This window comes from Odocoileus virginianus, chromosome 14 (assembly GCF_023699985.2).
Source record: "Odocoileus virginianus isolate 20LAN1187 ecotype Illinois chromosome 14, Ovbor_1.2, whole genome shotgun sequence".
Lineage (NCBI taxonomy): Eukaryota > Metazoa > Chordata > Mammalia > Artiodactyla > Cervidae > Odocoileus > Odocoileus virginianus.
Window position 1 is genome coordinate 53,998,854 of NC_069687.1, and position 17,621 is coordinate 54,016,474.

Sequence of the window (17,621 nt, forward strand, 5' to 3'; positions counted from 1 at the left end):
CTGGAAATAGCTTCAGTTCAGAGTATATAATGCAGAAATAAATCTCTATCTCATTTCAAATATTATATAAAGTTTAAAAGAATTAAATCTAAACATCAGATAGGCTTGTATTATATAGATACTTTATAGTACACTCAATTAGGGCGTTAAATACTTGTTTAATTAATTAATAAATTAATTAAATTAATTTCTGGAGTATTTAACATTAGAGAAAGTCATATGCTATTATTTTGGCATGTAATATTTGAATGGAAAAAACTAACTTCTTGTTTCAAAAGTGGTCCAAGTCATTCTCTTAAGTATTTCGGTATATTGTTTACTACCATAGGGTTTTATACTTTTGGTTATTAAATTACAGTAGCTTGGAGCTGAACTTCATTATTCTGCACTTGTTTTGAAAAGATCAAGTCTCAATTATAATTTTGGTTCACTGATAACTATTATCAATTTATTACATTATCAATTATCTCATTGATATTAATTACAAATGAGATAATTAAAGTTATACTTTGAATATATTTTGAATGACAGTGAATGCTGACTTTAAACAAGGGGAAAAAAATGGCCCAGTTTGAGCCAGGATGGGAGAAATGGGTTGGTCAGACAAAAACAAGGTAGTGGGAATAGTGGTGGCACTGTTGTTTTATGAGTGGGTGACAGTGAGCTCTGTTTAACAGAATGAAAAAACAGAAGTAATACAAAGGGAAACGATTTCAAACTAAAAAAGAAGAAAAGAGAAGACACATTTAGAGGGAGGAACCAAAGACAGGGATACTAAGTTAAAATGGGAAAAAATAAAAATAGACCATCTTTTACCCCAGTAGGGGGAAAAAGCAGAGGTGATATCATAACATCATTCTGCACCAAATAATTGTCAGCAAGAAGGTCCTTAACCTGAGTTCTAGATAAAAATGGGAGCACTTGACATGAAACAGCTAAGGAGCAGTTTAGTCTCTGGTAGGACACAAAAGACCAACTAGAGAAATCATCCACCTGTAATGGGCACTGGTGGGAGGGAGAAGCAATACAGCTTAGCAAGGAATACGGATGGGCTGGCTTTATGCCAGGGGGACTCTGGCTAGAGAAAGAGTGGTGGGAGAGGAGCAGTCTGACCTGCATAAAACAGTCATGAGGAGAAAAGTGGTGGCAGTTCCGGAAGATGATTAATGGGGGCATGTGAATGGAAACTATTTTAACACATGGGCAGTATTCTTTTCATTGTGATTTGTGATGCGAATCAAGGCATTTCAACCCTTGAAGTGCTCTCATTGGTCTTTTTAATACTAATGTAGCAGTAATAATTTTATGTGACATGTGAAAAGACCTTAGGTTTCCTGGGAATAATGGTAATGTAGCTAAGACCAGAACTGGTTTCATCCATAATTCAGTAGTTTTTGGAGGAGGAAATCTATCTGATTATTACTAGATTAAAAGTCTGGCTATACCTGGGATAGATACACAATGCTTTTCTTTTTTTTTAGTTACACAGTAAGGTGAAAAGAAGAAAAAGAAAGTCTGTCTAACAAGGCTCCTGCACTTTCCTGTGCCTATTGCTTGTTCTGAAGACAAGCACTTGGCTCACTGGCGAAACGTTTTTACAGATAACATGTGAAACCACAGCTTTGAATCATTTCCAACTGTGTCTTTTTGTTGGCTCCGGCTTACTTTAGCTACTTACGCTGGACTGTCACAGTGTCTTAGGGATGAGGAGACGCCTCCCCCGCAGGTCCTGCTGCACTCTCCCCATAGTGACCAGGGACCCCAGCCCCCATCTATGCTCTGGGGCCAAGTGCCAAAAGGAACACAATCTCCCTGATAACACCACTGCAAGATTTCACAGAAAACACAGAATTAGCTTTTAGGCAGACAGGGCTACCAGGATAGAAATAAATACATAAGGGTCAGGCACTGACCAATTATAGGCATTAGCATTCTCCCAATAGATAACAGACTGAGAGTTCTTTAACTGTGTTTAGACATTGGTAAAGGTGCATGTGATCTGCAAATTATCTTTAGCTAAGCAATGATTTATAAATCTCTAACAAATACCAGGCATCTAAAAAACTTGACTTTACTTCTTTTTTTCCTTCTTTCTCCTCCTCCAGACTTTTGGTGTTTTCTCATTATAGAGACCTCAAAAGTCTTTTTTAGATATTTTAGTATTATAACATTTTTTTCTTTATATTCCACTATTATTAGACTCATGGAATGATAACGCAATATGGAAAGTTCCCCAGTAAGGAATTTTTATGATGGCAATTGCTTTCTCTTAAAAAAAAAAAAAAAAAAGCCGATTGAGGCTACAATAGTAAAAGAATGTGTTGTGGCATTTCATCTACATGAGTACTGCAGACATAATAAAAGTAATGCCAAGACACTAGGGACAGGATACAAAAAACCCCTTATATACACTGACTAGCCATGTGTATAGCCCTTACATGAACATGTGAACTGGAATTCTCAGCTTTACTGCAATAAACCACACATACTGTACATAAGTAGAAAGCCAGGAATAATTTATCGAGATGCAGACATCGCATAATCAGCTCATAACTCTAACATGATAAATCTTATTTGCAGAATATGGTAAAAATGAAAGCCGTTTTTAAATAAACCAAGCACTATGCAAGGCTTTTATTAGCGCATTTTTTCTGAGTTATCAAAATTTGATGAACCATGCTGACGCTTGGAGAAGGAAATAGCAACCCACTCCAGTATTCTTACCTGGAGAATCCCATGGACAGAGGAGCCTGGTGGGCTACTGTTCATGGGGTCACAAAGAGTCGGACACAAGTGAGTGACTAAGCAGCATGCTGATGATATGAGAGTTCTTTGCTTATATGGTGAATAACAATAGTGAACATTATCAGAGTTGAGTAACTGTCAGCAATGTTAGACTGTTAAATAAAAATTCAACTTTATATTAAAATGTAAAGGGTTTATGACATGTGATGTTTTAAAAGTAATCAATTTATTAATTAATTCCATATATCCAGAATTCTTTCACTTTCACCATTTGTACTGCTATCACTCTAGACCAAACTGGCAAACGGAATAGCTTGTTATCTGGTCCCCCTGCCTCACTTTCTTCTATCTGTAATTGACCTATTCTCCAGGGAGCTATCAGAGAACTCTTTTAAAACATACTATGGTATCATGTTACTCTTTTCCTCAAAAGACTGTAATGGTTTCCTCTTCCCCAAGGTCAACAGTGACTTTTGTGACCTCGCCCCTGCCTCCCTCTCCAGCCTTATTCTCTTTCCGGTACAGAATGCTCCAGACACACTGGCTTTCTTTCTGTTCCTCAATACACTAAACTTGTTCTCTGCTCAGGGTACTTGGATTTGCTGGTCCTCCCAGAAATACTCTTCTAATTCCTTCTATTGTAGTCTTCTCCTCATTTGGTCTCAGGTCAAGTGTCATTCAAAGAGGGGGCCATCTTTCCCTGACCACTCTTACTATGAAGGGTCTGTACCTCACTACCCCTGCGGCCCTCCCCTCCTCCTACTCCAGCATGTACAGAGATTACATCTTCCTGTTTTAGTCCCCTTTACCACTCATTTAAATTATCCATGGCAGAAGATGAAATGGGTTAGATAACATCACTGATTCAGTGGACATGAACTTGAGCAAAATCCAGGAGATAGAGAAGGACAGGGAAGCATGGCATGCTACAGCCCACGGAGTTACAAAGAGTCAGACATGACTTAGCCACTGAACAGGAATAACTTATTCTTCAAATTATATTTTATTACTTTTATTGTCTACTCTCTTTAGTATACAAAAGCCTTAAGAGCCACATGCGGCTATTCAAATTTAAATTAATTAAAATTGAAAATTCTGTTCCTGAGACCCCTTCTAGGATTCCATAGCCACATGTGTCTAGTGGCTATGATACTTGACAGAGTAGACACAGAACATTTCTGTCATCACAGAATGTTCTAATTGAAATTGCTGAATGTCTAGAATAGTGCCCAGAATGTAGTGGATATTTAACAAAGCTTTATTGAATGAATGAATACATTAATTAAATTATTGAATTCTGTGTCCCATTTTGGTTACTATATTTCAAGAAGGAACTGGAGATACTGGAGAGTAAAGAAAGTCAAATTCATCTTTTCGTCCTTGGTAGTTGGCATTCAGAGAATGTTTCAGTAGTTGTAACAACATAAGGACTTTTTAAGAAAAGTGCAAAGGAATTATCATTTGTCCATAAAAAATTAGGCAAGAGGAAGTTAAAATTTGGTTGACTATATAGGGCCAAACATTCTGATCCTAAATCGAATAAATGTTAAAGTAGTGCATTAAAAAAGATAATGAGTTTTGGGCAATTAAAAAGTATTATGAAGAGAAAAAAAACATCTGTCTAAAATGATGTAGCAGAGGTAGTTGGCTGAGCCGATAATACAGCACCAACTCTGGAAGCAGGGCCGCTCATTATGTACATGTGAGAGGGAGAATGTTCAAGGTGCCAGCTTGTGATTTACCTAATTGATCTTGAAGACCAACCAGTTTGTATAATGGTATATCAATTGTGTTAGATCTTCATCTATATAAAAATCATAACAGTGAACCAAATATCCTCTGGTTTTATATTTTTGGTATTACAAATGTTATTACAAGTAGCTACGTGTAAAAATATTTATGCCTCACCTGTTTTCCTATGAGAGTAACTGAGTAATGTAGTATTAATCAGCAATTACTGTTTTTCCCCACTGTGGTCTGGAAGGACTGATGTTGAAACTGAAACTCCAATACTTTGGCTACCTGATGCGAATACCTGACTCATTTGAAAAGACCCTGATACTGGGACTGATTGAAGGCGGCAGGAGAAGGGGATGAAAGAGGATGAGTTGGGTGGATGACATCACCGACTCAATGGACATGAGCTTGAGTAAGCTCCGGGAGTTCGTGATGGACAGGGAAGTCTGGTGTACTGCAGTCCATGGGGTCGCAAAGAGTCAGACACGGCAGAGTGACTGAACTGACTGAACACTTAAAAATTCCAAATATTAAAATTTGCATATTTTTTAAGTCGGAAACTTAGCGTTACTGATTTCAAATAAGAATAAAATTTGATTTTACATTTATCTTATATAATCACAGAGCTGCACTTAAAGCTCAAAGAGACTTTAAAATTTATGTGGTCTAAGCACTTCATTTTTTCATATGAGGCAACTAGAATCTAAGAAGGTTGACCTGCCCAAGATCACTTACTGAGAGAAAAGCATTTGCTGTCCAAATACACATAAAAAATGTGGGGAAAAATCAAGTGGAGGTGTAGGACTATATATCTGAAGACATTAAAGAATATGCTAATATACTTTATCAAACTGTTTTTACTACATAAAATACAAAATAACACTAGAGAGTTTTTAAAAATTCAATTAGCTGCAAGTATATATATATATGTTTTTTCATATCTCCTTGAACAGTCTTATAATTAGTAGAGGAAAAAATTCCACTTTGTGCATTTTTTAGGGCATGAAATTGTGAAGGCCACAAAAACACTGAAAGATGTTAGGTTCTAAAATATTAAATGTTTTTTCACATGTTTTCTAGATGCTCACAAAATACAGCACGGGCAAAGAAATCACATAAAGTCTCTTGTTTTCCTTTTAAAATGTATACTTAAGGTACAAGATAAATACAAATATTCAGTTTGTAAAATGTTGCTCAGTTTTTACCATTAATTAATATATACACAGCAGAAGTATTCTGTAAGTGGTTTGCTAAAACCTTTTATCGTGAAAATTCATGCTATTGATTATATCTATTCTACAGTCATAACATAATAGACAATTATATCATAAAGTTAAATAACATAAATTAATGGGTAAAAGAATGAAGAATTCATAATAATAAGTATCAGCGATTTAGCAGTTGACAAGAGACTAGTGTCTAGTTTAATAATTAATTAACAACTTAGTCTTCAGTCAGTGTGTTGATTTTAGTCCCTCAGTCGGGTCAGATTCTTTGCCACCCCATGGACTATAGCCCACCAGGCTCCTCTGTCCATGGGGATTCTCCATGGCAAGAATACTGGAGTGGGTTGCCAAGATCCAGGGGATCTTCCCAACCCAGGGATCAAACCCAGGTCTCCCACACTGCAGGCAGATTCTTTACCATCTGAGCCTCCAGGGAAGCCCACCAGGGAAAAGTCTGTGTGGAGCCTGTTACAAGCTTCAATTCTCATTTTAGCAGCATCCTTCTTCGGTCCAAAGCAAGTCCTTTGTTTCTTTTCTTTAATTTCCCTAACTACAAAATGGGGATTAATTCCAGTTTTTGATTATAATATGGTTTGGATTAGGATGACTATGGAAATTAGTTCTATACAGACATACCTTCAAAGAAGTTAAAAATCTATCAAATGACTTGTTTAGGTTTGCTCTCTGGCAAAATGTTCTTTTGTGCTTGTTTACTTTCCTCTTAACCTTGTGTTTACAGGAAAGGATCTCTGGAATTTTTGCTACCTCTCCTGGTAGTATTATGTATCTTAATGTAGTACATGATTTTAAGAGAAGAAACTCATTTAACTTAATAAGTTTTTTAAGAAACCTATAGGGAACTACATGTGGATCAAGTTATTTGAGCTAATTTTCTAGATGACGATATTAATCAATCTATACTAAGATTTTAATGTAAGTCATAATTAATATAATTAGATTATACCAAATAAACTTTAAGTACACAAATCCTATAAGCACACTAAAGGTGAGAATTCTGAGATTTGTATTTTCTATTTTTATCCTTTTTTAACCTGAAGATGCCCAAACTGTAAAAGTTCTATTTCCACAGGCATAGAGTTTTACTTCATTTCTTAAACTACAAAAGTTAAATATTCAGAGGGAAACTAGTTTTTAATTTTTATTCTCAAGGGTTATATCCAATCTAGTGATTTTGTACTATTCTAATTATCAGTCATATTACTTTAGCCTAAACTATCCAGATACAGTAGATAAATTTGGCCTTCTTTTCGCTAATTCAGGTGTGTTTAGCCAGATTCAGAAAGGTGAAAGAAGTGAAACTATCACATTACAAACATAAAATCTCGTACTGTTCATTCTTGCTTTTCACATTCCTTCTAAATAAAAGAAATATGTCTTTAAAACTATCTAGAAAGACGATATATTCCAGTGAGGCTTTAAAATTTTTCTTAAGAAACACTTATTCATCATTAAACATTTTTTTCTGTTAAGCCACCGAATTTTATTAATATTATAAATCAAACAATCTAACTTTGAAAATTTGTCAGAATTCTACAAAGTAAAATTTCAGAATAAGTATACACACAGTATTTTAAAATAAATTTTTTAAACTAGATATATTTTAGGATGTAATTATGGTAGATCTTGTACCATAGCCAGCACTGGGTCTAGCCAGCATCTGGAATAAGATAATTCTAAGGAAATCCTAAGATTTTAAAGGATATAATATTGGTGATTCAATATAGAACATTCTTCCCAAATCAGAAAACCTGAGAGTTGGAGCACAGTGCTATTAGAAGGCTTATCTTTCGCTGTGCAGGTGTGGGAATACTAAAGTTTATTTCAGCCCAAATCCTAAATCAGAACTTGTCATCCCATACAATTCAAATTTCTAGAGCAATTGGAAGAGTTATTCTTTCTTCACTTCCTGTGTTTATAGTTTGGGACCCAGTCAAAACATATTAAATTCTACTCTAAGAGAATGAAGATCTAAGACTGCAAATGTCCAATTATATAGCTGGTGCTTTAAAAGGACATTTAATAACTCTATTCTAATCTAGTCTTGTGTTTACCATGCAAAAATACTAGGAATCAATGTCATGTATATGTAAGCCTAAATTCTGGACTGTCTCTCTAATTGGGTCTTGTAGAATCATTAAATTAATATTTTGGCAATAAACCAAGTATATGAAATGTTCTTTGTGGTCACCATCAGAGCTTACAAGAGCTGGGTTTTGATTATCCTTAATATCCTGTTTAGTAACAATGCCAACACTACTATCAGAATTTTTATAGTGTAGATCTTTGTTTACTATTTCAACAAATATGGCATCCCTCCGAGTTCTGTCCAAAGGGCTATTGCTGATGGCATGTCTAATGAAAACTCTTTTACTACAAGTTATACTGACTGATTTGTAGGAGTATGACCCATGGACATACAGTACCAGTGCACTGTCTGGGCTCATCAAATTTCCTCCTTTGGTTAATGCTACTGTCCCAGAGCACATCCATTCAGACCATATGGTTCTTATTCAGCCCTTGAATGGCTTATTCAGGCAAACATCCAATGGCTGTAATAGCGATGTCAGACCCCCCAGGACTCACGCAAAGATCAGTTTTTAATTTTTTGGCCATATTTCTTACTCCATCTGCTAAATGTGCATGGAACAGTTCCCATACTTACATGGAACATTTGTGGAACTGCGCCCCCGGGCAAAGATCCCGTATCTTTTGCAGCCAGAGTTTGACGAGATCATTGTGGATCCAGTCCTCTGGATATGTCTATGCTATCACTTGAGCCATATTTCTCCCCTCCCCCAAACTTTTAAAAAAAAGATTTATTTAAAAAACTATGAGCAGCTTTGGTTTTATCCTGCTGGCTAGACAGGATATAGGTTCTTTCTTGTTCCTTCTGCTGAGAGTAGTTTTGAAATTCAGAATTAAGATCAGAGGTTGTGGATATACTATTCATGCTTCTGAGACACACAAACTCATGCTTACAGTCTGTGATGCTCATTACTACCAGTTAAGACAGTCTGGCAAATAATTTTCTGCCCACCACCATCTAAGGTTGGCACATAATAATGAAAAGTAATGAAGATGTTCTAGTAACATATATTAGCACCATTCCTCTGAGGAAGCCAACAAAAAGCTCACCAAGATAGTATCTCATTCCATTCTCACTCTATCTCTATGAAATATGTAAAAATAGATTTTCTCTCACTTTAAAGTAAGATTCACTATTTTGCCAATTCATTATTTTGCCAACTACCATATATATTTAGCTCAATGTTCTGTCCAGGGGCCTTTTTATTGTGATTCCAGAGATAACAAACTGTTACAAGTAAATAAATGAAAAATCCACTTAGTAATAAGGGGTAAAACATATTGTTAAACCATTTCAGGCTCAGTGACTCAGCATTCCTCTGAGAGTGAAAATTTGCCTTTTATTCCAAATAATTTCCCATTTGAAAGTAAAATATAATCAGAGGCAGTAGAGAGGGACAGTTTTCAACTTTGGAATCAGAAAGACCTGGGCTAGAATCTCAGCTTTACTATTCAATTGCTATGTAACCTTAGGCTTTCAAGTTTTACTTTCTTTATCTGTAAAATGGAATTAAAACAGTACCCACTGTAGAAGATTTTTGTCAATAGTAAACAGAACAAATATGTGCTTGGCACAGTGTAAGTATAAAACTATTCATTATCATTTATAACCATTATTACTGATAATGTCAACTATGTATAGATGGCACGAATACAGACTGGTTACACAAAGTTGACCAGACCAACTGAAAACTTTGCTTTAATTTTGTTACTAAGTGTTTGCATGGCTATTTTTGTTTGAATTAAATTTTGGGCTCTTATTTAATATCCAACTTTGTGTGCATGCCCAGTTGCTTCAATCCTGTCCAACTCTGCAACCCTATGGATTGCAGCCTGCCAGGCTCCTCTGTGCTTAGGAGCCATTCTCCAGGCAAGAATGCTAGAGTGGGTTGCTATGCCCTCCTCCAAGGGATCTTTCCAACCCAGGGATTGAACCTTTGTCTCTTATGTCTCCTGCACTGGCAGGTGGGTTCTTTACCTCTAGTGACACCTGGGAAGCCCTAATACCCAAATAGGTATAGCTTTAAGAGGAAAATCTGCATTTGTTAATAGTACCATGCTTCTCTAAGGAAAAAAGCAGCTTGAGATCAACAACAATAAAAATTCATAAACAGATAACAAAGCAAATGCAGTAAGTGAAAAATAAAATAAATTCAGCTCACATGAATAGTTCTTTGTACTTTTCTCCCTTAAAAATGTAAGTTGGGAAAAAAATGTAAGTTGATCTAGCTTTCAAAATTTTTTCATAAATTCAAAATTAATGATAGGGATATTTTGAGAGTCTTCTCCTAGCACTCTGTCCTTTCTTTTTCTAAGAGTTTTTATGTTTATTTGTTTTTTCATTCATTCATTTAAAAATCTCCTAAGGCTATTCTATCTATAGACCTTCCATGACTTTGGAAGAACAGCTAAGATTTGTTTTACATATTAATTTGAGATGATGAAATCCAAAGTATTGACTTTATGAAACTGTACTCTACTGTTGTGAATATTAATGACCTCTTGGTAGGCAAACTTTGCTACACTTAAAAGTTCTTAAATAGACTTTAACGGAGTGCAAGTTGTGCCAAAGTCCGCAGGAAGCTGAGACGATTATAAGGAGAGGGTAAGGAGGCAGGCAAGGGGTTCTTTTAACCTAAGCATTTCCATTGTTTTCAAATGTATATAACAGAATTATGTAGAATGCATTTAAACAAAGTATTTAACGATTAAAAAGTTGACAACCATTAGCCTAGATTAAGAAATTGAATCTTTAGAAATCAAATACATTTTTGCCCCATTTGATTTACTTTCTCTTGTCTGTTTATTCCTACTTATGCTTAGAAATAATTATATTTCCCTTCTATTTGCTCATCTAAGTTTAAATTCAATATTGTTAGCTTTTATATTATTTAGAACATTTTCTAAGTAGCCTTCAAAACTGTAATGCATATGTAAATGACATCTCTATCAATTATATGCACATAAGCTTTAAAATATGATATTTCAGAGCCCTGCTGTTAAGCACAAATTATGAGATATTAACTGTGTTTGCCATAAAGATGACTGAGTTGGGTTCTCAGATAGCCACTACTTGTGGTTTACCTAATTAGAGTGATCATATAATTTACAGATGCTTTCAGGAGAGCTCTTAAGTGTTTAAAAGAATGAGTTTTTCATGCTTTGGGTTAAAAATTAAAGTAAAATAAAAAGAGGTATCAGGTCTAGTGACAGTATTATTACAGGCAAATAGAAACAGTGAGCTGCTGGTGTAAATCACAAGAATAATCATCAATCAATGGCAAGTAAAGAAACAGATTCTCACTGTGACTTTCCCTTTACAGTTGTGTATTTCTTCTAAGTACAGATTGAGGTAAATTGCTACTTGTCATTGACAAGAATTGTTGGTTCCAGAAAAAACCTAGACTATTGTTTCAAGAACGTGGTTCCTAATATTTCTATTACATCTATGAAAAAACAGAAGGAATTTTTGATAGTGTGTGAAGGTCTCTGTATTTTTATTGGCTACTTTCAAAAGTTTCAAAAAAAGATTCTTAATCTTTTAAAAATGACTCTATCAATTTATACATTTAGCATAATTTACCAACATTTTCAAACTCAGCATGGAAAAACCATCAACATGGCACTAGGTCATGGGTCCTGAATGAAGCCATCAGCAAGGATTAATAAACTGTGACAGCTGCCCAAAAGCTTTCATTCTTTTTATTTAAACATCAGATGTCAAGCTGAAATTCACTATAATCTTTGTTGAAACTAGATCAGCTAACATGGAAGAAGTCAGAACTGAGAAGAGATGATAGTGTAGTTACTGTTGTAAACTCAGTCCATAGCAATAAATGTTAGAATCACATATATAGCAATTCCTAAAGAATTTCAAGGATAGCCTAAAATATTCTTATCTGTTTAAACAATTCCTAATAATTACAGGTTTTGAAAACTAGGCTGATGATACTAAAAATTATTTAGCAATCATTTCTATGCTCAATAAATTATTCTTCTACTATTAGATATTTCTCTCATAATTTAAAAATGATTCATTAGACTACAGTTGTAAAATCTATTTTAGGATCACATAATTTTCTTGGAAATTGTTGCAAAAAACAGCCATATGGATAAACAGACTCTATTAAATAAGACTGCTGTTGGGCTTTTTTTGTGAGACTATAGCTCAAACATATACATATAGAAAGATGAAACTGACTCACAAAATACTCACTATACTTTCCTAAACAATGCATATTTGCAGATATCAAGATAATTCATTAGGCTAGAAAATTGCTATCTTCTCAAGCACATTTTAATTAGTATGCATGATTTTCTAGTGGCTGAATATAAAAACTAGAAATCTGTCAATTTAGTCTACATATTAAAAGCTAATGAATCTTTTGAGCTTACCCCCTTTTCAATATTCCCAGTTTGACAGAGTGTTCCCTCGGCTGCGGGAATACTGTTGGTGACACAGCGGTTGCTTTTGCTGAGACACCAGAGCTCTCTACACACTTCCTAGGAAAGAAGGCAAAAGCAAGTTGATCAGAAGTAGAGACTAAAATCATATCCACTTGTCCATAAAAAATACCCACAGTATATAAGCCATATTAAGCGTTACTTTTCTCTTGCTGGTACTGAAGCATCAGAGATGAGGATTTTAGAGGAGGTCCTTTTGGAAGGTAGGTTACCCGTTTCACAGAATACTTTTTAATATATGTCTTCATAATTCTTTTTTCAATAGATAAAGTATATCTTCATTTTAAATACTGATCAGACTCTTTTTAAAATAATGTACACAAATTCTATTAATAGAGAGTAGTGAGAAGGAAAGAATATGTGGAAAGGACACATATGTTTATTAGTCCCCCAAACATACGATAGCACAAACTTTCAAACTAATAGAGTTGGCAAGTAGGTAATTTCCTAGACCTAATGAAATATTCTACTAAAGAGTATTTTTTAAAAAAGAGAGACTATGGGAATGTACAGGGAGTGATTTCTAAAATTATTATATGCCAAAAGAACAATCTAGCAATGTTATTTGCAGTTCATCAATGTAGCCCACTTTCATGAAAGGGAAATTTGGTTTTGAACAAATGCTGCTATTTATGTGCCATTTCCATAACTGATATATTTCCGATGTTATTTGGAGCTGTTCTGTCTCCTTGATTATGACTTCTCACTACCCCACTCCAGCACAGGAGAATTACAACATTTAACTGTAACGCTGGCAAGTTAAAATATCTCATTTTGTTCACACATCCAAGGTGGCTCAGTGGGTAAAGAATCTGCCTGCAATGCAGGAGACACAGAGCTACAGGTTCAATCCTTGGGCCAGGAAGACCTCCTGGAGAAGGGCATGGCAACCCACTCCAGTGTTCTTGACTGCAGAATCGCATGGACAGAGGAGCCTGGAAGGCTACAGTCCATGGAGTTGCAAAGAGTCGGACACAACTGAACTGACTGAGCACGCATGCCCATATTAATCTAGCAGATTTTAAAATAAGCTGTCTAACATATACCAAAATAAAGTGTTTGAACAGAATGGCCAAAAAGATTACTTTGGAGAAAATACTGAAAATTTTTAGGTGTTTCTAATATATGCTCACCAACCAGCAGGAGGCAGTGATCAAAAGCATCCCCAAGAAAAGAAATGCAAAAAAGGCAAAATGGTTGTCTAAGGAGGCCTTAAAAATAACTGAGAAAAGAAGAGAAGCAAAAGGCAAAGGAGAAAGGGAAACGTATACCCATCTGAATGTAGAGTTCCAGAGAACAGTAAGGAGAGATAAGAAAGTGTTTTTAAGTGAATAATGCAAAGAAATAAAGGAATATAATAGAAGGGAAAGACCAGAGATCTCTTCAAGAAAATTAGAGAAACCAAGGGAACAGTCCATGCAAAGATGAGAATAATAAAGGACAGAGACAGTATGGACCTAACAGAAGCAGAAGATATTAAGAAGAGGGGGCAAGAATACACACAAGAACTATACAAAAAAGATATTAATGACCCAGAAAATCACGATGGTATGATCACTCACCTAGAGCCAGACACCCTGGAGTGTGAAGTCAAGAGGGCCTTAGGAAGTATCATTACAAGCAAAGCTAGTGAAGGTGATGAAATTCCAGCTGAGCTATTTCAAATCTAAAAGATGATGCTGTTGAAGTGCTGCACTCAATATGCCAGCAAATTTGGAAAACTCAGCAGTGGCCACAGGACTGGAAAAGGTCAGTTTTCATACCAATTCCAAAGAAGGGCAACACCAAAGACTGTTCAAACTGTTGCCTAATTGCACTCATTAAACACACTAACAAAGTAATGCTCATAATCCCCCACATTAGGTTTCAAAGTACGTGAACCGAGAACTTCTAGACATTCAAGCTGGGTTTACAAAAGGCAGAGGAATCAGAGATCAAATTGCCAACATCCACTGGATCACAGAAAAAGCTAGAGAATTCCAGAAAAACATCTACTTCTGTTTCATTGATTATGCTAAAGCCTTTGACTACGTAGATCACAAAAAACTGTGGAAAATTCTTAAAGAGATGGGAATACGAGACTACCTGATCTGCCTGAGAAACCTGTATGCAGGTCAAGAAGCAAAAGAACTGGACATGAACAATGGACTGGGTCCAAATTGGAAAAGGAGTATGTCAAGGCTATTTACTGTCACCCTGCTTACTTAACTTACACACAGCGTAATCATGTGAAATGCCGGGTTGGATGAAGCACAAGCTGGAATCAAGATTGCCAGTAGAAACATCAATAACGTCAGATATGCAGATGACACCACCCTTATGGCAGAAAGCAAAGAGGAACTAAAGAGACTCTTGATGAAGATGAAAGAGGAGAGCGAAAAAACTGGCTTAAAACTCAACATTCAAAACACAAAGATCATGGCATCTGGTCCCATCACTTCAAGGCAAAAACAATGGAAACAGTGGTGGACTTTACTTTCTGGGGCTCCAAAATCACTGTGGACGGTGACTGCAGCCATGAAATTAAAAGACGCTTGCTCCTTGGAAGAAAAGCTAGGACAAACCTAGATAGTGTACTAAAAGGCAAAGACATTAGTTTGCCTACAAAGGTTCGTATAGTCAAAGCTATCGTTTTTCCAGCAGTCATGTACGGATGTGAGAGCTGGACAATAAAAAAGGGAGAGTGCTGAAGAATTAATACCTTTGAACTGTGATGTTGGAGAAGACTCTTAAGAGTGCCTTGAACAGCCAGGAGATCAAACCAGTCAATCCAAAGGAAATCAACCCTGAATATTAATTGGAATGGCTGATGCTGAAACTCCAATAGTCAGGCCACCTGATGGGTAGAGTCAACTCATTGGAAAAGATCCTGATGCTGGGAAAGACTCAAGGAAGGAGGAGGATGGATGAGAGAAGATCAGATGGTTGGATGGCATTTCTGAATCAACGGACACAAGTTTTAGCAAACTCCGGGAGATGGTGAAGGACAGGGAAGCCTAGCGTGCTACAATCCACGGGGTTGCAAAGAGTTGGACACGACTGAGCAACTGAAAAACAACAACAAACTAGCATCATTAGTGACATTAAAAGTTTTCAATTTAAACTGGAACCAATATATAATATATAAATTTGCAGTAAGAACATATTAATCTGGAGTCTAAAGATGCATTTATATGCAACATTCAATTCTATTGCTATTACTCCCCAACTGCTCTTTGATTCTCAAAGCATAAATATAAGAACTTATACCACATATCACAAGAAAAAAAATTCTGTTTATGGTGATACATGTTAATATTTATTGTCATGATAATTTTGCAATATATACAAATATTGAATCATTATGTTGTACACCTGAAACTAATATTATGTTATTTGTCAACTGTATCTTAATTAAAACTTTTAAAAAATAATTTTTGCCACATAAACACAATTCAGAAATACAGCGGTAACATACTGAATTCACTAGTTAATCATTGCTACAAACAGAGATGCCCCACAGAACACAGCAAAAGGGAAGGATCTTTTGGGGCCCCTCTTTAAGGTGTTTCACTCCACCAGGCAGAGAAAGAAGCAAAATTTATATCAGACTTTTAAAATACTCTAAAAAATTCATCTATTATACCTAATCTATCTACTTTAAATCCCATGTGGAGAATTATTGACCCAGAAGAAAGTTAAAACCCCAGAAAAGAAAAACATGTGCTGTGGATCATAATATAAAGATAAAACTTTCCTGTCCTACAGTCCAACATATTACAAATTCTTCTTTCTTTCAAAGTTTCAGTTTCTGTTTAAATAGAAAGCTATTTGTACTCATTTATTCTTCCTTTTCCACAGGAGATGGTTTTTTACTATATGGTCCTAAATATATTCTCTTAGTTTATTTAAAAGCAGTAGGATTAATATTTTATGCTCTTAAAATATATCATACATCAAAAATACTCACTTCAAGAATCAAATATATTATCAAAATATATTTTCAAAATATTATCAAAAATACTCAATACAAATATAAAAAAACTCTCATTTCAAAGAGAAATATATTCACAAAAACAGAAAGCATTGTTAGGATAATGTTATAATCCTTGACCATATTCTTGATATTTTATTATTTTTATTAGGTATAAGAGATTCTCTGGTGGCTCAGAGAGTAAAGAATCTTTCTGCAGTAAAGAATCTACAGTAAAGAATCTACCTGGGTTCAATCCCTGGGTTGGGAAGATCCCCTGGAGAAGGGAATGGCTACCCACTGCAGTATTCTTGCCTGGAGAATTCCATGGATAGAGGAGTCTGGCCGGCCATAGTCCATGGGATCACAAAGAGTCTGACACAACTGACTAACATCTTCCTTAGGTCTAAATCTTACTTTAGACAGAAGAAAAGAAGCCTAAAATTTCTTTAGACTGGAGCCCAAAAAAATAAAGTCTGACACTGTGTCTACTGTTTCCCCACCTATTTCCCATGAAGTGATGGGACCAGATGCCATGATCTTAGCTTTCTGAATGCTGAGCTTTAAGCCAACTTTTTCACTCTCCTCCTTCACTTTCATCAAGAGGCTTTTTAGTTCTTCTTCACTTTCTGCCATAAGCGTGGTGTCATCTGCATATCTGGGGTTGTTGATATTTCTCCCGGCAATCTTGATTCTGGCTTGTGCTTCTTCTAGCCCAGCATTTCTCATGATGTACTCTGCACATAACTTAAATAAGCAGGGTGACATTCTACAGCCTTGACATACTCCTTTTCTTATTTGGAACCAGTCTGTTGTTCCATGTCCAGTTCTAAATGTTGCTTCCTGACCTGCATACAGGTTTCTCAAAAGACAGGTCAGATGGTCTGGTATTCCCATCTCTTGAAAAATTTTCCACAGTTTATTGTGATCCACACAGTCAAAGGCTTTGGCATAGTCAATAAAGCAGAAATAGATGTTTTTCTGGAACTCTCTTGCTTTTTTGATGATATAGAGGATGTTGGCAATTTGATCTCTGGTTCCTCTGCCTTTTCTAAAACCAGCTTGAACATCTGAAGTTCATGGTTCACGTACTGCGGAATGGACATGGTGGTTGCATACAGCCATGAAATTAAAAGACGCTTACTCCTTGGAAGGAAAGTTATGACCAACCTGGATAGCATATTTAAAAGCAGAGGCATTACTCTGCCAACAAAGGTCCATCTAGTCAAGGCTATGGTTTTTCCAGTAGTCATGTGTAGATGTGAGAGTTGGACAGTGAAGAAAACTGAGCGCTGAAGAATTAATGCTTTTGAATTGTGGTGTTGGCGAAAACTCTTGAGAGTCCCTTGGCATGCAAGAAGATCCAACCAGTCCATCCTAAAGGAGATCAG

At 35.8% G+C, this 17,621-nt stretch overlaps 1 protein-coding gene across 6 annotated transcripts in view; it reads right to left on the reverse strand.

Moving 5' to 3' along the window:
* The window catches only part of ADAMTS6 (ADAM metallopeptidase with thrombospondin type 1 motif 6), a 288,202-nt gene that overhangs the window by 100,903 nt on the left and 169,678 nt on the right, over window positions 1-17,621 (reverse strand). For 5 of the 6 annotated variants that reach the window (XR_011491254.1, XM_070476750.1, XM_070476749.1 and 2 more), the window contains exons 12-13: window positions 12,210-12,317; window positions 1,679-1,824 (exon numbers count right to left, since the gene is read on the reverse strand). Coding sequence is in view for 5 of the 6 variants with exons in the window: in XM_070476750.1 (XP_070332851.1) it covers window positions 1,679-1,824; window positions 12,210-12,317 (254 nt within the window). In the remaining variant the exon portion in view is untranslated. The remainder of the gene's footprint in view (window positions 1-1,678; window positions 1,825-12,209; window positions 12,318-17,621) is intronic. The other variant, XM_070476751.1, reaches the window with a different exon arrangement.